At 57.4% G+C, this 20,958-nt stretch overlaps 2 protein-coding genes across 4 annotated transcripts; both read right to left on the bottom strand.

Moving 5' to 3' along the window:
- Window positions 1-33: 33 nt before the first annotated feature.
- Window positions 34-16,026, bottom strand: MAP3K6 (mitogen-activated protein kinase kinase kinase 6). 3 transcript variants are annotated; one of them, XR_011254079.1, is made up of 30 exons: window positions 13,086-16,026; window positions 10,243-10,382; window positions 10,131-10,154; window positions 9,635-9,825; window positions 9,352-9,520; window positions 8,908-9,014; window positions 8,344-8,514; window positions 8,121-8,233; window positions 7,552-7,711; window positions 7,190-7,352; window positions 6,994-7,113; window positions 6,834-6,883; window positions 6,655-6,750; window positions 6,409-6,496; window positions 6,193-6,326; window positions 5,680-5,807; window positions 5,302-5,438; window positions 4,572-4,677; window positions 3,888-4,045; window positions 3,596-3,788; window positions 3,354-3,492; window positions 2,924-3,083; window positions 2,592-2,768; window positions 2,023-2,128; window positions 1,581-1,749; window positions 1,382-1,494; window positions 1,215-1,288; window positions 1,035-1,145; window positions 578-654; window positions 34-354 (listed from the first exon to the last, which is right to left on the bottom strand). XR_011254079.1 is itself a non-coding variant. In XM_069574882.1 (29 exons), exons 1-29 carry the CDS (start codon window positions 13,426-13,428, stop codon window positions 264-266), a joined length of 3,897 nt encoding a protein of 1,298 aa, XP_069430983.1. In that variant the 5' UTR covers window positions 13,429-16,026; the 3' UTR covers window positions 34-263. The 3 variants fall into 3 exon arrangements, 1 of the variants encoding a protein (XP_069430983.1); XR_011254078.1 differs by having other exon boundaries at window positions 1,035-1,117; XM_069574882.1 differs by lacking the exon at window positions 1,035-1,145.
- FCN3 (ficolin 3) lies at window positions 15,368-20,204 on the bottom strand. The gene is given in 10 exon segments (XM_069573786.1): window positions 15,368-15,637; window positions 16,425-16,518; window positions 16,520-16,553; window positions 16,665-16,794; window positions 17,879-17,902; window positions 18,460-18,566; window positions 18,789-18,818; window positions 19,277-19,327; window positions 19,655-19,743; window positions 20,063-20,204. Coding segments are annotated over 10 exon segments (933 nt in total). The 5' UTR covers window positions 20,167-20,204.
- Between the last annotated feature and the right edge of the window lie 754 nt (window positions 20,205-20,958).

Here is a 20,958-nt window from a genome sequence, read left to right as displayed (position 1 = left end):
GACCCCTCTCAATACTTCAGACATTGCCAAGGCCCAGGGGTACAAAAGTATTGTTTAATAGTCTTTGCCTGGTGGCCCTCGTGAGCTTGAGGCACGTCTGTGATTGGTTCTCCCCACTGGGGCTAGAGGCCTGGCGCCTACCCTGCCCCCCACCCACCTGGACTCCTCCAGTTGCTGCTGGGTCCTGGGGCAGGTATGTCAGAAGCCTCTTGTGTTTCCTCCATTCATCCATCCTTGGATCTGGCCTCCTGCCTTGGATGTCCTCATTCGGCCTCCTGGGGGCCAGGGGTAACTGGCGTGGATCTTGTTCGCTGTGCCAAGATGGCTCTCCAGATACGGCATGTCATCCCTCCCCTGGGGGTACCAGGCTCAGTGAGGCTCAGTCAGAAGAAGGCCCTGGGCACTCTCTGGTACCCACTGTCTGCCTGATGCCCCCTCTGTCCCCAGAGGACACTGGTGTCCCTGTAGTTTTCAGGGAGGAACCCAGGCAGGCTTGTAACAGCAGAGTAGGGTGGTGTCAGGATCTGGCCAGCGTGAGGCCATGTGTGTGGGTTATCCTTCGAAGGCCAGGACATACCTAATACGAGTGTAGATGAGGTCATCTCTAGTGGCACAGGTCAGCAGGGCATGGAGGGTGAAGCTGTGGTTCAGTAGCTGGTTGTGGACAGAGACCCCCACACAGAAACAAGGAGAGGTAAAAATCAGAGAAAGCGACATCCAAAGACCCAAGAACTAGCTCTGGGTTATTGGGCTGGCCGAAAGTTCATTCAAGTAAGAAAAACCTGAATGAATTTTTGGCCAACCCAATACTACCAACATGCTAGGGCAGCCCTTTCTGCACCTCAGTTTTCTCACCTGTATGATGGGGGGAAAAGTAAAGTGAAAGTGTTAGGCACTCAGTCATGTCTGACTCTTTGCAACCCCATGGACTATAGCCCGCCAGGCTGCTCTGTCCATGAAATTCTCCAGGCAAGAATACTGGAGTGGGTAGCCATTCCCTTCTCCAGGGGATCTTCCCAACTCAGGGATCGAACCTGGGTCTCCTGTGTTGCAGGCAGATTCTTTACTATCTGAGCCACCAGGGGCATACAAAGTGCTCATTCAGTATTGAGATTCTCTGCATCAGACGGAGAAAGGGAGAAGAGCTGAAAGATGGGCATAAGAGGAGTCTTTGGTTGGTGGGTGTCAGGGGCAACCAGCACATTTCCGCTCACCGTCTGGATGGTGCCTGAATCCACATTCAGGTCCTGTAGCCACTGCACCAGGCCCTGGTCCACCGTGAGAGCCACTGTGAGGTAGGTCATGTGTTGAGCCCAAGGGTGCCTCGGCCAAGAAGCTGCTCCCACCCACCATTCATGTTCGCCAGCCTGGTCCTGCTCACCTGGGGGCTCTGAAGCCAGGGCACAGGTCCTGGCCTCCCTACTGACCCGCTGGAGGGCTAGTTGCACCAAGGCCTGGCATTCCCTTTCCTTCTCAGCCAGAACATCTCGAAGCCTGTCGGAAGGCAGAAGCCCACAGAATGGAGTGGGAGTAGGGGTGAAGCTTGTGCAGAGATTATGGGCAGGTCCTCGGAGCTGTACCTATCGGTCTCTGCTCGCAAGAGGCCCAGCTGCACCATCAGAGAAGGGGTGCCCTGCTCCGGTTCCCCCAGGAGAGGGCTCCGCTCGGCTGGGGTCGCCTGCTGCTTGGGCTCGGACTCTGCGTTACTGGCCTCTTCCGACTTCGGTGGGACCGCCTCCTTCTCCGCCTCTGCCAATCCGAGGGGGGTTGAACTCAGGCAGGGCAAGAATGCCCCTTTAGGACCTCAACATCGCCAAAAGACGCGGGACTCTGGGCACCGGCCAGGCAGCGTCAGCCTGGGAGGTATCCATTTAGCCACATCCCCCTTCTTGGCGCCGAGTCTAGGCTGGGCCTCGCTGACCACGCCCCCACCTGACCTACTGGTGTTCGCCACGCCCCCAAGGATAACAAGGAGAGGTCCCCACGCGCAGGCGGGCAGGTAGGCCCCGCCCTTCCGCCCACCTGGGGCCAGCACGGCCAGGGCTGCCCTCACAGCGCGGCTGAGCAGCGAGTCCAGCACGAACATCCAGTGTGGGCGGATCTGGCGCCTGCGGAGGACCTGCTTCACCTGGAGAGGGAGGGAGGGCGCGGCTGAGACGGCCGAGCCTCAAGTAGGAGTGGAGTGTAAGTTGGAAAGGCCTAGAAAGGCAAGTAGGGTGGGCGGGCTTGGGATCAAAGGAAGGTCAGAACAGCTAGGACTGGGCAGGCGTCCCAGAATACGCGGAATCTTGCGATATCAAGTCCTTGCACATGCCCAAGTATTGGGAGCGCCCTACCTCTTACTGCGTGCATGCGTGCTAAGTCGTTTCATTCCGTGTCTGACTCTTTGTGACCCCATGGACTGTAGCGTACCAGGCTCCTCTGTCCGTGGGATTCTCCAGGCAAGAATACTGGAGTGGGTTGCCATGCCCTCCTCCGGGGGATCTTTCCAACCCAGGGATCGAACCCGAGTCTCTTATGCCTTCTGCATAAGCACCACCAAGCACCACCTGGGAAGTTGGGTAGTCCTTACTGTGACAGGGCTCCCTCACCTCATCTGGAAAGGCGAAGAGCGGTCCTTGCAGAAGCTCGGGCTCAAGGCCCTGGGCCCGAAGCTGCCCTTGGAGTCCCCGCAGCTCCTGGGCCAGCTGCCGACGGTTAGGAGTGTGGATGTGCGCCCTGAGGCAGAGCAGTAGCTGTTCCACGTGACTCCTCTCCAGACGGGGACCCTGGGAAGGAAGAGAAGGGTCCTCAGCGAGTATACGGATGAGCCAGGAGAGATGCTGGTGGGAGGATGTGCTGGGTGGGCGCTAGGCCGTCAGCAGGAAAAGCAAGCGTCCTGTCGGGGCTCGACCAGCAGGGGGCGCCGGGGCGAGCCGCCCACCTGTTCCTGCTCCAGGCGCAGGCTCTCCGCCAGGGCCGGCAGCTCCTGCTCCAGTACTGTGGCCAGCGTGGCCCGGCGCCTACTCTCTTGATGCAAGAGGCTCAGCCCCGAACTCTCCTCAGGGGACGCGGGCTCGTCAGCCCCAGGCTCCTCGGGCACCCTGGGTGCAGTGAAGAGTGGCCGATGGAGGATGAGTAGCAATACCATCCAAGCCACCTCCACCCCAGGGACTGAATCCTGGCTTTTACTTTTATCCCCCACCTCACAGGGATAAAAGAGACGAACTCAGCATTGAGAGGGCACAATAAACTTAATGCCACTTTGCACGTGGTCCAAGTGTCTGGGTCCCCAAGAAGGGCTTTTGCTGGAGGGATTTCCCCCGGGACAAAACCAGATGAAGCGAACCCACCCTGGGACCCTGGGTGCTCACCGGAGCTGGCTGGTGTCCCCATAACTGAGGCAGCGCTTGGGGGGGCTGGGAGGGTGCTGAGAGGGTGCCTGAGGGCGCGGGAATGTCTGGGACTGGGACGTGGAGTCCGCTGAAGGAGCGGGGCTAGCAGATGGCGCCTCTGAGGGAGGGACAAGGCTGTCGGCCGGGGCCCCTGAGCCCTCTCCCTCCAAACCTCCGCTGCCCTCACCACACAGTGCTCACTCCCTCCACCCACTTAGTACCTGAGGATCTTAGAGCTTGTCTGGGGGAGCCCGGGCTGCGGCTCCTCTTCCCAGGCTGCAGGAAGGGGTCTGCCAGCAGCGCTTGAGCACTGGCTCGGAGGCGGGGGTCGGGCTCAAAAGTTCGGAGGAGGAAGGCTTGAGCCTCAGCTGACAGAGAACCGGGCATTGGCGGATGCACCTTGTACATGCCCACCTGGGAAGGGAGCAGGGACGGGGAACAAAGGACACATTTAGAGGTGTTCAGGACTCTGAACACCACCCCACCTCATAAGCCAGGCCCTGAGGATCTCACCTGAAACATGGCAGCCTGCGGGCTCCCTAGCTCGTGGAAGGGTGGGCGACCTGTGGCCATCTCGATGACTGTGCAGCCCAGTGACCAGATGTCTGCTGCCTTCCCATACCCTCGTGGGCCCTGGTCAATGATTTCTGGGGCCATATACTGTAGGGTCCCTGGGACAGAAGCAGTAGCAGTAATGCTCATCTAGGCTGTATCACCGGGGGGGTGGCAGGGGGCTTTATCATTCTCTGGCCACCTGCTCTCAACCTGAACTCTATCATCCAAAACATCCCATCACCTACCCTGGTCATCAAACCTCTATCCCTATTCTCCTCACTCATCTCAGGCTCCATCACATCCATGGCCTCCATCACCCACAGGAGGTGCCATCATTTATCCCAGACTGCATCATCCGCTCTGAACTTTGGTCCGCATCCACACTTTTGGGCTCCATTTCAGGGACTGAAATCAGTTCAGTTATCAGCTCTCCAAGCTCCAGTTCTAGATTGTATCATTGCCGCCTGGCTCAGTGACCTGCCCCAGGTTCCATCTCCCATTAAGACTCTAACTCCGTGCCCAGGAGAAACGTCATTCCCTGGAATGTCCCAAGAGTTCTCTGCCCCACATCAGCAAGCTTCATTCACCAGCCCACACCCTGTTCCCTGTGAAGGCCTCAGTGCAGGGTGTGCTGGCTATTACCTGTGAAGGTCTCAGTGCAGGGTGTGATGCCTGCTAGTCGCTTGGAGGTGCCAAAGTCAGAAATCTTGAGCAACCCGCTGAAGGTGTTGATCAGCACGTTGTCCCCCTGAACAGAGTGGACATTGTGCTCAGCAGACATTGGACTGGGCTCCTGATGCCAAAACTGGACTCTATCCCAGACCCCATCTCCCCAGACTCCCAGCTTGACCCTGCCTCTCTCAACCCCCTCCCCCTGCCATCCCATTTATGTCCCCCTGGAGCTTGGCTGCACTTTAGTGATTTATTTTTGGCTGTGCTGGTCTTTGCGGCTGCGTGCAGGTTTTCTCTAGTTGCCGTCGAGTGGGGGCTACTCTCTAGTTACGGGGTGCATGGGCTTCTCCCTGCGGCGCCTTCTCTTGTTGCAGAGCATGGGCTCTAGGGCGCACGGACTCAGTAGTTGTGGCACAGGTTTAGTTGCCCCACAGCATGTGGGATCTTCCTGACCCAGGGGTGGAACCCATGTCCCCTGCGTTGGCAGGTGGATTCTTAATCACTGGAAGAATCAGGGAAATCCTGGAAGCTGGCTTCAGATCTGAACTTCCTTCCTTCCCTAGGGAAACTTCTTGGTGAATTTCCCAAGCTTTTGCAAAGGGTCTGTCCACTTAAACTGCCAGCCTGTGTCTGGAGCCCTCTCTACTCCTCCCTCTCACCCGCCCCACCCCCCACCAAGGTGAGCCAGCTACAGGCTGACCTTGATATCTCGATGCACAATGTGGTTGTCGTGCAGATAGCTGAGTCCCTGCAGGATCTGGCGGGTGTAGAAACTGATGGTGCTCTCGTTGTCCTGCAGGGGTCCCCACACTGATCGCAGCAAGGAAGACAGGCTGCCTGGAAGGTGCAGTCCAGGGTCATAATTGGCACCCATTTAGTCCAGCCCACGGCTGTCTGCCTGAAGGCCAGGCCATGGCCCAGCTTCCACCACCCAATCGCACTGCCTCAGCTAATTCTGGGCTGCGCCACCCACACAGGCTAGGGGTCATTTTCCCCGGAGGGTTCTCCACCCTTTGCTTGGCTCCATCCCCAGGCCCCACAACTCCAGTTCCATTTGCCTCCCACGCAGGGCAGATACCTCCAGGCACTTCCTCCATGAAAATCTTGAGGTAGCCGCCCTGGCTGACGGAGCCCAGATAGCGCACGATGTTCTTGTGGCGTAGGCGTTTGTGCAGAGCGATCTCTTCGTGCAGCGGCTGAGAGAACCTGGGGGCCGGTAGGGAGTGACTAACAGGCCTGCTTGGGGCAGGGGTGCTTACCCTACTCCAGTGCCAACAGGACAGGCCTATAGATTTCCCCCCCTCACCCCACCAGACCCCCGCCTCCTCCTTCCTCAATTCATCACCCAGCCCACACGCCCCTCCGGACCCTATCCCCCCCGCTGGGTCCCTGCGGTTCTGCGCACAGGCCTGGCTGGGCCCCGGGGGCTCGAACTCTCGCTTCTCTGAGCTCAGGCACTCAGTCCCGCCCATGTGGGCCTTTGCGTCGCCCCGGCCTACAGTCGGGCCCACAGGAGCCTCTCAACTTCCGGTCCCGCCCATGTGACCCGCCCACTTGTTCCCTGGCGCCCTGGGCCCCGCCGCCCCCAAACCTGCTGTCCCGCTCAGGGATCTCCTTGATGGCGATGCGCACGCGAGTGTGCCGATCGCGACCAGCGTACACCACCCCGTACGTGCCCTTGCCCAGCACCAGCCGCTCACCCGACTCCGTGTACTCGTAATCAAACTGCGAGGGCGGGTGACATGAGGGGGTTCAGCGGGGCCCTCGGCCCACCCCCCTCCTCAAGCTCCCAGCACCCGCTCCTCACCTCCAACACCTCCCCAACGCCCCCCGTCTCCTCTGCGGGCGTCCCGGAGTCCGGACTCTTCACCAAGGCCTGGATCATGCCGCAGAACCTGAGGGCGGAGATCAAGACTTACGGGAGAGGCAACCTGGGGCAGAAACTGTTCCCCTCTCTGCCTAGAGCACCCAGGGAACATAGTCCCTTCCTCTCCCTCGATGCCCCGCGCCTCCTGGCTCTCGGAGCACCCCGACCCCGCGGGGCTGCGCGCACCACTGACAGTGCCCGGCGCTGGGGAAGCACAGCTGGAAGTCCTGAGCCGGAGGCGGCGCGTAGAGGAAGCAGCAGCGCTCGTCCCGCTTCGAGACGCTGGAAGGGATGAAGAACCCGGGTGAGCCGGCCTCCCAGCCGCGCCGCCTGCCCCCTTCACCTTCCAAAGGGCCCCCTCTTACCTGACGCCGCTGATGGAGGCCACCGGGAAGGTCCAGCTGGAGGGAACGTCCTGTGAGAAGACAGGGGTCCCAGAGGGGTGCTGGGGACAGGGAGAGGGGTCTAGGGATGGGGGAAAGGCCGGACAGAAGAGGTGCATAGATGTCAGTGGGGGTGGCTCACCGGCGACTTCACCTGCTTCTCTGTCTCCAGCAGGCTCAGGGTCACCGCGTTCACCGGGTTTGTACCCTGAACCTCCAGCCTGGCGGGCAGCAGCACCTTATTCATCTCCAGGACCAGCACCTTCAGACGACCGGGGAGAGGGGTTGGTCAGAAGGGGCTGGCACCTCTCCCGGGTCCCATACCCCACTGGCCTCACCAAGCACTGGTCCCCTTGGGGACAAGCCGTCTTGAGTGGCTGGCAGGACTGTAGCAAGAAGTGGAGCCAGAAGTGGGCACCGTGGGGGGCTTCTCCAGGAAGCTCTAGTGTGGGTCTGAAGTGCTGATACAGCAGGAAGGTTTCCATCACGGACACCAGGTACCTGCAGACAACAGGCATGTCTTCAGCCCAGGCACCGACTGGCACTGTCAGGGAGACTAGACTGGCTTGGATGCAGCCAGAATCAGGCCATTGGGTGCCATGGGTACTGGTTTGGAAGGGGTTCAGACTAGATGCCAGGGGATATATGTGCAGAAGCTGATAGCCCAGGCCAGCCCAGGACCCCAGAGGGGGCCGCTTACCATATGGGGGCATTGAGCTTGTACAGCTGCTCTGCGGCCAGTGCCACCTGAGTGAGGTCATTGGCGAGGATCTGAGCTCCCAGGTAGAAGCCAACATCCCAGTAATACTGCATCTTCTCCACGCAGCCTTTTCGGGCCAGCAGGCAGCCCAGCTTCATGCCTGGGAGAGAGGGGCCTGGGTTGTAATGAATGTGGTTGCGAATTTCGGCAAAGCCCAGGTGTAGGCCACCAAAGTCACATGGGCAGGAAGATAGAAATGGGTGAAAACTGAGGTGTGGCCAGATCTCAGGTGGGAGTAGAAGCTCAGGCACAGGTGAGGGTGTGGGAACAAGTGTATGTGGAATTCAGTGTGTAAGGAGCACAGGTGTGAGCTTAGGAACAGTTGTGGCCTCAGGGGCTCATGAGGGTCCAGGTTAGGCATGAGGACCCAGGTGTGGGTTCAGGCAGAACAGGTCCCAAACAGGATGGGTCAGCCCCAGCTCTAGCCCAGTGTCCTCTCTCCCTGCCCTCTTCCCAGGCCCCTCAGGGCACCTGTGGGTAAGGGATAGGGGTGCAGGATTGGGGCTCACCTATGAGCCGGAGCTCCTCAGAGTCCTCAAAGCGCTGCCCGTCGGCAATGAGGAGCACAGCGGCATTGATGCCCGAGTGAAGGCTGGGCTCTATGTCAAAAGCCTTGCGATACCTGGGGTGAGGGTGGGGGCGATGCAGGGCTGGACTAATGCCCATAGCCCCATCCCTCAGCCCACTAGCTCAGCTCACTGTTCACCTGTTTCACAGGCATATCACCCTTACCAGTGATATGCCTGCTCCCGATGCCCAGCATCCTGGAAGCCAGAGCTGAAGAACATGTCCTTGTAGATACGGCCACACATGCAGTACAGATCAGGTGCCACGGGGCCCTCTACCTGTACCAGTGGCAGCAGCACGGCCAGTGCCTTCTCCCGGTCCCCAGGCCTGTTCCTCCTGGGGGAAGGGGAAGATAGGCTGGGGACCACTCTCTGTCCACCAACCCCAAGACCCTGAACAGCAGGGACCTTTCCAAGGGCCTGACCATCATGAACCCAGAAGAGCAGTGTCTCTGGTCAGCTGACCTTCGAGAGGTGGGAATCCCAGACGGAAGTGACCGCAGGGACTTCGGAGCCGTGGCCTTAGACGGCTGTGACCACTCCAAGGTCAGCACCACCACCCCACCCCACCCTGGGCAGCAGAAACAGAATCATAGGGACGATTTGACACCAGCGTGATCCTGGTCGGCAAATTCCCTGAACAGCCGTGATTGCAGACCGCAGGGACTTTGCACGGCAGAGACCCATGTCCCCACGTGGCCATGACCTGAGCCTTGTTCTGCCAACCCACCGGTTGAGGGCAAAGGTGTAGTGGAAGCACACATTATGCTGCTCAGCCACGTCACAGGTGGGCAAGGCCTGTAGGGTCTCCACCAGGTCAATGATGGCTGAATAGTCCTGCCGGAGGGAACAGCACGCACTGGCCTCATGGCCTCCGGTAGGTCCCATCGGCCCATGAACCCTGAGGCAAACCTTGAGCAGGGGAGTGGGGTGGGGGTCTCCTCCCACCCAACCCCCCACCATTCCCACCCACCATCCTCTGCACACTTCCTCCAGGAAGTGCAGACACTGCACTGTTCGTAGAGACCCCAGTGGGTGCCCAGCCTTCCCTGTTTTTCTCCCAGGAAACCGAGGCTTGGCGATGTCAGATAATTCATTCAGAGCCTCTGGTGGGTCTGGAAACTGGCCTGGGGCTTGTTGGACGGGCCGGCCTGCCTCTCCGAGCCCCGCACACCTGCACATCCCGGTAGGAAAGCAGCAGGTTCATGATGATGTCGGGGCTCAGCAGCTCCACACTGTCCAGTCTCCGCTGCAGGCGAGCCAGCTCCTGCCGCAGCTGCGGCCCGCTGAACCGCTCCCGCGCCCTCCGGATGTCCTGCCGAATGGTCTCCCGGAAGTAGCCACTAACACCCAGGGAAGGGGAGAGAGAGAGAATGGCAGGGTCTGCCCCTCAGCTCCAGGCCCCTCTTGTCCTCGCCAGCTCCTCCTGGCACTCCCGCTCTGGGGGGGCCCATTACCAAGAGTCCGTGGGCGTGGCCTCCAGCAGGCGGGCCAGCCGGCCCACCAGGGGTGTGAGCAGAGCCTCTGTGCCCACCCCAGCCTGGAGCAGCCCATCAGCCAGGCCCCTCAGGAGGCCTGCATCGCCACACAGCACCCGACCGGTGGCTGTCACCACGTAGGGGATCAGCGTGTAGCTGCCAATGCAATCCTAGGGTGGGAGAGAGAAGCCAGGAATCAGAGGAGGTCAGAGGTCAGGACTAGATTAGAGAGGGGCAGTGGAGGGGTCAGAGGTCCACCCCCGTGGGGATTAGAATAGCTGGGAAGGGGCCCACTTCATGAAGGGAGGCAATAGGGGGCCAAAGGTCACATGGATGTCATGGGGGCACTAGGGAGGTCAGGGGGGCACTAGGGAGGTCAGAGGTGAATGAGGAGGCCTGGAAACATGGTGGAGAGCAGAGGTTATAATGGTGGAGGTCAAAGGGAAACCGCGGAGGAGGGGTGGATTAGGCTCACCGAGTTCTTCTGGAAAATGTCCTCCTGCAAGAGACAGACATTCAGATACTGGTGCTCTGGGTAGGGCCACCCCCGCCCTGGGCTGGTCCCCACCTGCCCCCTGGCCACCTACCCGCAGGGCCTGCAGGTCAGGGAGGTCAGCCTGAGAGCAAAGGAGCACGTTGTTGGTCATGCTGAAGCTCTCCCTCACACCCAGGTGGTAGAACAGGGAGGGCTGTGCCAGGGAGCTGCTCACCTCAAGCACCACCATGTCTGTGGACACACAGGTAGAGGCCCTGAGCTCAGCCTGAACCCCAAGCCTGGCACCCAGAGCCTGGAGCCCCAAGCCCTGAGCCCCGAGCCCCAAACCTCAAGTCCCAAACCCAGCTTGTGGGGAAGAAGCCTGGGGATCCATCCTGGCTGGGTCTGCCTTCCTATATAACTCCTCAGAGTCCAGTTTTGCTCTAGGCCTCAGTTTCCCCCTTTTAGGGTCCCTCTGGATCATACAGAAATTATGCCTATGGTATTATGACCAACCTAGATAGTATATTCAAAAGCAGAGACATTGCCGACTAAGGTCTGTCTAGTCATGGCTATGGTTTTTCCTGTGGTCATGTATGGATGTGAGAGTTGGACTGTGAAGAAGGCTGAGTGCCGAAGAATTGATGCTTTTGAACTGTGGTGTTGGAGAAGACTCTTGAGAGTCCCTTGGACTGCAGGGAGATCCAACCAGTCCATTCTGAAGGAGATCAACCCTGGGATTTCTTTGGAAGGAATGATGCTAAAGCTGAAGCTCCAGTACTTTGGCCACCTCATGCGAAGAGTTGACTCATTGGAAAAGACTCTGATGCTGGGAGAGATTGGGGGCAGGAGAAGAAGGGGACGACCGAGGATGAGATGGCTGGATGGCATCACGGACTCGATGGACGTGAGTCTGAGTAACTCCGGGAGATGGTGATGGACAGGGAGGCCTGGCTTGTTGCGATTCATGGGGTTGCAAAGAGTCGGACACGACTGAGTGACTGAACTGAACTGAACTGATTGCAAGGAGAGGGTTGGAGCTCCCCAGGCCCCACTGCTTGTATCCCACTGTTCAGCGCCTACGGGCACTGGGCACAGAGAAGGGGAAGCTGTGCACCAAACCTGGAGCCTGTTGTGGGCCATTTGAGAGGCAAGAGTTGTGCAAAGAGAGACATGCCCTTCCCTGGGTCCTCAACACAGTCTCTTGAAAGGGGCTGGCACCAGCAGTGTACTAGGTATATACACATGTATATACATACTTGCCTTGTGTGTGTACAACACTGTGCCTCTGTGAGTGTGTCGCTTGCTGTCTGTATCTCTGTGTGGGACAGTGTCTGCGACAGCCTTTGTGAAGCAAGATATACACGATTTGTGAGTCCATCTATGATTGTGTGTTTGTGACCTCAAGGTCGAGTCAGCCTTCATTTTTATCTCTTTATTTTTGGCTGTGATGGGTCTTTGTTGCTGCTTGCAGGCTGACACGGGCTCAGTAGTTGTGGCACACAGGCTTAGTTGCCCCGCCACAGGTGGTGGAATCTTCCCCGGACCAAGGACTGAACCCATGTCCCCTGTTTCCCAGGTGGCAGCAGTGTGGTAAAGAATCCACCTGCCAATGCAGGAGACGCCAGAGACGTGGGTTCCGTCCCTGGGTCAGGAAGATTCCCTGGGGTAGGAAATGGCAACCTTCTCCAGTATTCTTGCCTGGGAAATCGCGTAGACAGAGGAGCCTGGCGGGCTACAGTCCATGGGGTCCCAAAAAGTCGGACCGACTGAACGCCCCGCAGGTGGATTCTTAACCACTGGACCACCGGGGAAGTCCAGCCTTCATTGTTAGACTGACGTTTTATGGACATCCTGCAAGTAGGATTCCTGAACTCTTGGATAAACAAATTAGTATCGGGGCGGGGCATCCGGGCTGGCGAGAGGGCGGGGTGATCCCCCTCGGGAATAGCCGCTTTCTGGCCCCGCCCCCGGACGACCCTTCTCCGCCTCCAGTTTCCGCCCCAGCTCTGCAGATTCTCCCTGAGCTGCTTGTTCAGTCGGTCCGTTGTGTCCGGCTCTTTGCTACCCCGTGGACTGCAGAACGTTCAGGCTCCGGTCCTTTTCTGTCTCCCGGAGTTTGCTCAAATTCATATACATTGAGTCAGTGTTGCTATCCAGCCATCTCATCCTCTGCCTGCCTTCTCCTTTTGCCTTCAATCTTTCGCAGCATCAGAGTGTTTTCCAAATGGGTCGGGTCTTCGCATCAGGTGGCAGCTTCAGCATTAGCATCAGCGACCGGGGTGGAGGGGTCGTCCCATGAATATTCAAGGTTGATTTCTTTTAGGATTGATTTGTTTGATCTCCTTGCCGTCCAGGGGACGGTCTTTCCCAGCACCACAGTTTTCACTTTTCTCAGAACTATTGGGGCCTCATAAACCAAGCTCCTTCCTCTAGAATCCAGCGCCGTTGGTGCCCTTCGCTTCCCTTTGCAGCCGGATCTCCGGAAGTAGTATGCTAGGACCCCTGAACTCTAGCCCCACGTGTTAGGGCCCCTTTCCCCAGTCCAAGTTCCACCTCCAGGATCCTCCGTCATGAGCTCCGTGAAAGATCATCCTGAGGCTGAGTTCTCCGATCCCATTCCTGAGATACCACACCCTGCCCTGCTCCCAGCCTCTCCCTAATTCTAGACCCACTCCCTAGGCACAGTGCCAACTTCAGAGTGCCTAAGCTCCCACTCTGAACCCCGAGCCAGACCTGGATCCGCGGTCTCTGCCCGAGTCTGGGCACGCTCCACATCCCCTAAACACCGCTTTTATCACGGGTCCCTCCTCGAGCCCCTCTGCTTTAGTTCACTTTATGCCCCCCACGACTCCGCACCTCGGGGGTCTCCCGGGAGTCGCTGAGCCCCGCCCCTCGGCCCCGCCCCCAGACTCTAAGCCCCACCCAGCGTCCCGCCCCCCCGGGCTTGCTCACCCGCGTTGTAAAAGGAATCGAGAGCTGTGGTGTCTCCCAGTGCCAGGGTTCCAAAAGGCAGGCTGCGCAACTGAGGTCGCGGCCGCGGTCCGGGGAGCTGTGCGCAGGCCTCACGCAGGCAGCGCAGAGGCAGCGGCTCCGCCTCGGCTCCCGTCTCGGGTTCTACCTCCGGCAGCGGCTCCCGGGTCAGCACGTAGACCACGCTGAGCGGCCGGCTTCGCGCACAGCCCCGACCGGGGGACACAGCGAGCGGCCGGCCCCGGCTCAGCGCCTCGGCCAGCGGGTCCTGCCAGCAGCTGCCGGCGCGCTCCAGGGCTCCGGACCGCGGGCTCGGCCCCGCCATACGGGGGCGCTCAGGTGTCGGGCGCCCGGCTTTGGGCCCCCGGGGCTGGACGGGAGCCGGGAACAACAGATCCTGGGATCGAGAATTTCCTGCGGGATCTGGAGGTCAGGAGTCCGGCCAGAGATCCCGTTTGGGAATCTGGTGTGCAGGGCGAAAATCCGGCCTCTGACTTGCAAGGTCCTGAAGATCTGACTTCGGGGATTGGGTCCTGGGAATCTTGGGCATCCAGTGATCCGCGGTTCAGAGTCACGTGGAAGGTCCCAGGCATCGGGCCAGCAGTGCCCACCACCCAAGATCCGCCGCAGAACGCCGGCTGTCGCTCTCTCCTGCCCCCACATGTAGGCTGGGCCCAGCCCTTTCCCGGCCGACCGGGAAAGCTCCACCCTCGGCCTTGGGGCAGCACCGCTCCCTAGCGGCCCGGGACACGGCCTCTTCCCTCCCTCCTCTCCCGCCAGAACCTCTGAGACAGGCCACTTCCGGAACAGCCTGTGCCCCTGGGCAGCCAACCACTGTGGACTGCTCAGAGCAGGCAGTCGTGAGATGGGTGCCCAGGCCAGAGCTAAGACCCAAGTGCATTGCAGGCTCTGCCCTGCGGGGATCTGTTGGAAGAAAGGATCTTCAGAGATGTCAGGGTGTGTAGAACAAACACGGCGGAGAGAGCCCGTCTCTCTGCGTCCTTGCTGGGCAGGCTGGGAGGGACTGGACTGGGGAAGCCTGCTCCCCAGCCTGTCAGGAGCATGGGACTTGGCATCAGAGCTGGGTCCTTTGCCTTTTTTGCCAGGGGGCTGCTTTCCCCGGAACTCAATCTGCTTTGGAGCCCTTCTGACCCCTGACCTCCAACCTGGACATGACCATGAAATATCTGAGAAGAATCTTCGTGCAAACGTTTCTCCATCTCCCTGGAGAACCCCAGGAACCCCAGCCCTTGGGTTACAATGGCTTCCCAGCTCCAATTCCCAAGAATCCCTAACCTTCTAGTGGGAATTAGTGAGGCCACAGCCTGGCATAAACTTCAGTGGACTCTGAAATCAGGAACTGGGGACTCTGAGGTTGAGTAACTTGTCCAAGATCACTCAGCTACACAACAAAGCAGGATGCAAGGCCAGGACTCCCTGTCAGACTCAGAGATCAGACTCTTAACTTATTGTTCTAACACTTTCTTGAATGTGACTCTGGCAAATTATCTAACTGCTTAATAAATGCCAGTTCAGGAACTGCTGTTTCACTGCCCTATTGCCCCATGGGAGAAAAATGCCTTGTTTTAACTGAGTTCAAACTAACCACTAATGGAACAGGCAGGAAGTAGCAAAGGATGAAAATGTGACAACAGAGCCTGGAAAACAGACAACTTTGAAGGGACAGGCAGGGGATACCAGGGTGAGGTGGCAGTGCAATTTCCACCATGAAACCATCTACTTGTAGGACCCAAGGGACCCAAGAATGTTGTCAAAGGATGCTTGAAGCCTGCCACTTCCAAGCCTGCTTCCAAGCCTGCCACTCCAAGTGCCTCTGGCCTCGACTTGCAAACCTCTAGGAACAGAAGCCTCACTATCTTTTGAGGTCAACTTGTCAATCTTCCTGACTGGAAGGAAGATCTTCCTTGAATGGAACTGAAACTTGTGTCCTTCCTCTGCCCTCTTGTGTTTTTCCCAACAATTGGAAGAGGTCTGCCAGTCGGGGAAGAGTTAAAATGATTTTATTTTTTAATAAAAAGTAAGAGGAGCAGGGATGAGATGGTTGGATGGCATCATCGACTCAATGGGCATGAGTCTGAGCCAACTCTGGGAGACAAGGAAAGTCAGGGAAGCCTGACATGCTGCGGTCCATGGGATCATGAAGAGTCGAACACGACCAAGCAACTGAACAACTGCCGAGAGTCCGGAAGCTGTGTGATAGAGATAAGGGTGCTGGCTACCAGGGTGCCCTAGTGAAGCACCATTTAATCGCTGTGGTAAGGGTGGCCCACGCCTTGGCGTGAGGCCCTTTCAATGCTATAATTATGGGCAGGGGCTTTGAACATCAAGTAGCGCCCGTTGAGATTGGTCTGATAGCAGGATCCGTGCCACCAGGCTCCGGGGAGACTCACTGTGCAGTTTCTCCCACTTGTATCATGGTCGGTGGGAAAGGGTTTCCCGGTGTGGAAGCTCTGGGAGGCCCCTGGCAGGAAGAGGGTGGGAGGTGCCTCGGTGCTGGCACCATGCCTGGCACCCTTGAAGAGATGATATCACAGGAGCCTGGGGGCAACTGTGAGGTGGGTGTTTTCAGGCCCCTTGGGAAAAAAAACAGCAGTGTCATGGAACCAGGGCGTTGGCCCAGGCAGCTAATCACAGAGGCATTGGGACTTGAGCTCAGGACTGTGGCTCCAAAGCCACTGACGCCTCCCTTTGCCTGGTCCCCTCCTAGAATCTCCGGCTTCCCTCTTGCTCATTTGTCTCCTCGCAGCTCCCAGCTGCAGCCTGAGCTACTGTGCCTGGGGGAGCTAGGAGGGACTTCTCAGACGCTTAGGCAGGAAAGGGGGCTCCACTGAGGCACTCCTTGTAACCACTTCCCTCTTTCAAATTTCTTCTCAACTGTTGGTATTTCTCTGGAAAAAAAAAAAAAAAAGACTTTCTTGGTTCCTCTTCCAAAGCAGATAATGATAACACTCAACAGAGCCTCAGCTGGCTTTCACATCCTCCCTCCCTGCCTCCTTACCCATTTTACAGGAGAGGAAACTGAGGCTCTGACCCAGAAGGGACTTGCCCAAGGTCACACAGTTAGTAAACGACAGAGCTGGATTTTAAACTCAGGATCGATTGCCTCCAGAGCCTAACTTGTTCACTCCTACACCACCCTGTCTCATCACTGCCATTTTTTCCAATGAGAAAACAGATCCGCAGCAGGGGAAGGAGTTGTCCTGGGTCATCCGTGGAGGCCATGGCAGCTCTGGGGAAAAATCCAGCCTCCCTAGACTTCTTGGCTTGCTCCAGGGCCCTACTGTAGGCTTGCTCACCTGCCCTGCCCTCTGAGAACCTGCCCAGCAACAGCTGGTGATGGTCTGCCTCCACTAGGAGGAGGAAGGACCTACAGGGAACAAAGGTGTGGTTGCCTAAAGTCCTCCGGCTCCACCCACAGCTCCTGGGTGCCTGGGGGAGGGGACAGGGAGTCAGAGACGGAGGAATCCTCAGATCCCAGGTGGGAATCAGAATGCCAGGGAAAGGCCCCTCAGACTCCCTGGACCCTACTGAGAAACCTACCCTGGAGAGTAAGCTGGTGCAAATTCTCATTCCCCAGCCAGAATTCAGACTCCTGGCTCCCCACACCTGCTGTGTAGGAAGACCAAGAGCAGAAGGAATCCACGGGATCATCCCGTCACCCCTGGAAGACCTAGGGAGGCAGAGAAGGTGACAATGGGAGTCATCACTCCAGGCTGAGCCTGGGATGAGGAGATGCAAGGGGCAGAGGCGCTGCGAGGGGTAGGCGGACAGACGCCCCCCTCTTTGGTTTGAGGGCTTGTTGATAAAGTGTGAGTCCAAGTGAGCCTTGCCTGTGAATATACCAGTCAACTCTACACACCTTTTACTGACTCTCAACTTCACACCACAGTCCCTGGATGGACTGAAATAGAACCGTTGTCCCTGCCTTCAAGAGATGGTCAGCCCAGTTGGGAGTAGGATTCAAAATAACCCTGCTTTCATTTACGATAAGAACCAAGGTATTAGAGCAGAGGTCCATTCAGTCTTACCCTGATACTCCCTCTCAACCCCAGTTTCCTCTTCATGCCAAGCAGTCCCCAGGTCCTGTAGAGTTTCTCTCCTAAATATCTTTCAGTCTAAGAGCCTCTACCTTTGTTCCTGCCGCTGCCCACCCTCTTCTCCTGCCCAGACCCCTGCAGTCATCCTAAACTGTGTCCCTACCTGCACTCTGGTCCCCATTCAATGCATTCTCCACAGTGTAGCCTGAGTCTTCTTTCAAAAACATGTCTGACCTGGTCCCTCCTCTGCTTGAAACTCTTCCAAGGCTCCCCACTCCCACTGAGTCAGTCACTCAGTGCCCTTTGTGAACGGGTCTCTGCAGTCTGGGCCTTCTCCATGCTTGACCCACACCAGTAGACCTCAATCAAGCACTCCACCTGCTCTCAGCTCACTCGTCCGGTCTCCCCGACCCCCTCCTGCTCTCCGGCCTCCCTGCATTTGTCTTTCCCTCTACCTGGAAGGCCCTTCCTATAGGCACCTCACCTATCTTGAGAACTTCTACACAGCCTTCAGGGCCCTTTCAAATGGCATCTCCTCTGTGAAGCCTTCTCAGACTTCTTCAGGCCCTCTGGGAGCTCAGTAAGCATTTGTTAGTGATACTCACCAACGGGATGTCCTGGCTCCAGTGGGCTCTGGCTCCGCCTAGGGGCCAAGGGGAAGAAGTGCCCACTGGGTCTGACTTGTTCCAGTCCTTTCTCTCCCTGACACTCCTTCACCAGCCAGCCACCCTCTGCGGTGTCCTTGTCACAAAAGACAAAATTAAAAGACGCTTGCCCCTTGGAAGAAAAGCTATGACCAATCTAGATAGCGTATTAAAAAGCAGAGACATTGGTTTGCCAACAAAGGTCCATCTAATCAAAGCTCTGGTTTTTCCAGTAGTCAGGTATGGATGTGAGAGTTGGACTATAAAGAAAGCTGAGCGCCAAAGAATTGATGCTTTTAAACTGTGGTGTTGGAGAAGACTCTTGAGAGTCCCTTGGACTGCAAGGAGATCCAACCAGTCCATCCTAAAGGAAATCAGTCCTGAATATTTATTGGAATGACTGATGCTGAAGCTGAAACTCCAATACTTTGGCCACCTGATGCAAAGAACTGACTCATTTGAAAAGACCCTGATGCTGGGAAAGATTGAAGGCGAGAGGAGAAGGGGGCAACAGAGGATGAGATGGTTGGATGACAACACTAATTCAATGGACGTGAGTTTGAGTAAACTCGGGGAGTTGGTGATGGACAGGGAGGCCTGGTGTGCTGCAGTCCATGGGGCCGCAAGGAGTCAGCCACGACTGAGCCACTGAACTGAACTGTCACAAAAGACTGGGAGGGCTCAGCCCTCAGGCAGGCACAGATGGTACCAGTCACTCAAAGTGGTCTTCCGGCTCAGCAGCTCCTGGCAGCTCCCAGGGCCTGGGGAAGAGGAGATGAGCTGATGGGGGCCCCTAAGTTATTTCCCAAGCCCCAGCCCAGGCAATGGAAGAGGCCACGTGCTGGACTCCAGGAGTCCTCTCAATTCCTTTGGACCCCTGAAGAGGGGCTCCGGGGGTGGGACTGGGCCACTCCTGCTGACCCAACAACACCCCAGCACCATCTGATTCTAGGTGCCTGGGCTCCAGCAAAGATGGCCTCAACCTTCCTGTCCCCACAGCAAGTTCACTGAATCTCCAGCCCCAAGAAAAGATGAATGTTGACTCTGAAGTCTGAGTACTCCCAATGGAAGGCTCACGAACCACCAGAGGGGAGGGTGCCCAGGCCCTTCTCCCGATTCTCACCACTCCTCCCAGCTTTCCACCCCCACTGCACGTGTGCTAAGTCACTTCAGTCGTGTCTGACTCTTTGTGACCCTGTGGATTGTAGCCTGCCAGGCTCTTCTGTCCATGGGATTCTCCAGTCAAGAATACTGGGGTGGGTTGTCCTCCAGGGGATCTTCCCGATCCAGGGATCGAACGTGCATCTCTTATGTCTCCTGCAATGGAAGATAGGTTCTTTACCACTAGTGCCACCAGCTTTCTACCCCCTCTACAAGAGGTCAATCACAGCCAATTCCTGAGCAGCAGCCAAGCAGCCCCCTCTCTGGTCCAGGGACAGAGCAAAGAAAGAAGAGACCTCTAGCTCCACACAGTCCCCAGGCTCACCCTTGGGACCCATCTTGCCCAGTGGTCCAGGCTGCCCTGACATCCCAGAAACCAGAGAGATGCCTTACACCCTGCCCTATGTCAGGGGCCAGAAAGCAGTCAAGTCAGATCCCAGCTGCAGCCTTTCGTGGCTCCTGGCTCTGTGTACATGGGTGAATGACTGATCCTCTCTGAACCTCCCTTCCCCCACAGCCCAGCGAGATGGGGATGATACTACCTACCCCACAGGGTCAGTCTTAGGATGCTGGGCATCCAGCCTGGAGCCTGGCACACAAAGTTTCCTTGCCCCTTTGCCATGGTCTCTTAGCACAGACTGTAATTGGTGCCTCCGCAGGCCCCTGCCAGATCTCTGGCATCTCTTACCTTGAGGACCTGGTGCTCCCTTCTCCCCAGGACTTCCTGGGGTTCCAGGACAACTGGGCAAGAGGACAGCTTTACTGGCTTCCAGTTTCCTGGGTTCTGCAGGGAGATACAGGGCCAGGTGGGCACAGGATGGGCATGGGGGTAGTGGGTATGTCTCTTCCAGATCCCTCTGCGCTTTTCTTTCCATCCCCCAGATTCTAGCTGTCAGGTTTTTCATCATTTGCATCTATTTGCATACAGTGTGTGTGTGTGTGTCTCTGTGTGTGTGTGTGTGTGTGTGTGTGTGTGTGTAGAGCCCAGATTATCAAACTCCCACCCTGCTCCTTGAGGCTAGTGAGCCTGGGTGGGAGAAGGATACCTAGGGAGAGGATGAGGATGGGATGGTGAGTGGGTGAGTGGGGAGGGTACCCTGGGCCCCTATCTGGGCAACTGGGGTAGTCCTGGGTCCTCAGAGAGGCAGGCTCCCCAAACAAGAAGAGGAAAGGGGAAGGTGGGGTCCACAGAGGCCCCATCTTGCTGGGGCCCTGAGAAAAGATTCCAGGCTGGTGGGAGGACCTGAAGCAAGACTTCCTCCATTGTCTTTCCCCAGGGATACCCCACCCAGGCTGGAACCAGCAGAAGGTGGGGGCTTTTCCTCCTTCACCTTTGAGAGAATGGGCATTATTCCTGCCCGGTCCAACCAGGATGGAGTCCAACTTCTGATCCTGGCCATCAAGACTCTGCAGCCATCTCTTCAGACTTCTGCACTCACGTAGGGTCTTTCTACTTTTGTACCTTAGCTCATCTGGAAACCCCTCCTCATCTCTCCCTGTGAAGCTCCCCGCTATGCATGAAGGTCCAGCTCTCATGTCATCTCCACTAGGAATTCTTCCCAGATCCTTGTCACCATATTGGGAATGACCACCGATACCATCTGGTGGGCACCTGCTGCCCACCCCAACCCCAAGTCATGCTGGGTGCTATTTGTATATCGCCTCCCATCCTTACACAGTCCCACTGATGGTTGTTATTAATATTATTGAAACTGGGTTATAGGCTGATACATAGCAGGTGCCCCATTAATGTTCATTAAATAAATGAATAAACAAGGAAAAACAGGCTCAGAGACAGGACATGATTTGTGTTCTCTCTGCCAGAGATTTTGCCCAAGCCCCTAACCATGCCCCCAACCAGAGAGAAGCATTGTTAGCAAGGTGACTTCATGCCCACCCTCAGGTCCACTGAAGAGTCCCTGGCAGAGGTTAGAAAACAGCTGCTAACATAGGCCATCACATGGGCAGACCATGCAGGGCAGGCATGCAGGC

Source organism: Ovis canadensis, chromosome 2 (genome assembly GCF_042477335.2).
Source record: "Ovis canadensis isolate MfBH-ARS-UI-01 breed Bighorn chromosome 2, ARS-UI_OviCan_v2, whole genome shotgun sequence".
Lineage (NCBI taxonomy): Eukaryota > Metazoa > Chordata > Mammalia > Artiodactyla > Bovidae > Ovis > Ovis canadensis.
The sequence above is the reverse complement of the archived record's forward strand: the minus strand, read 5'-3'. Positions and strand labels throughout refer to the sequence as shown.

What these genes read in the sequence shown, in the direction of transcription:
- MAP3K6 (XM_069574882.1), bottom strand. Translation starts at nt 13,428, where the DNA reads ATGGCGGGGCCGAGCCCGCGGTCCGGAGCCCTGGAGCGCGCCGGCAGC. An exon ending in GCCACGCCCACGGACTCTTG is followed by an intron (nt 9,521 to 9,634) that starts GTAATGGGCCCC and finishes CCTGGGTGTTAG; the next exon opens with TGGCTACTTCCGGGAGACCA. An exon ending in CTGCACTGAGACCTTCACAG is followed by an intron (nt 4,046 to 4,571) that starts GTAATAGCCAGC and finishes CTTCTGTCCCAG; the next exon opens with GGACCCTACAGTATATGGCC.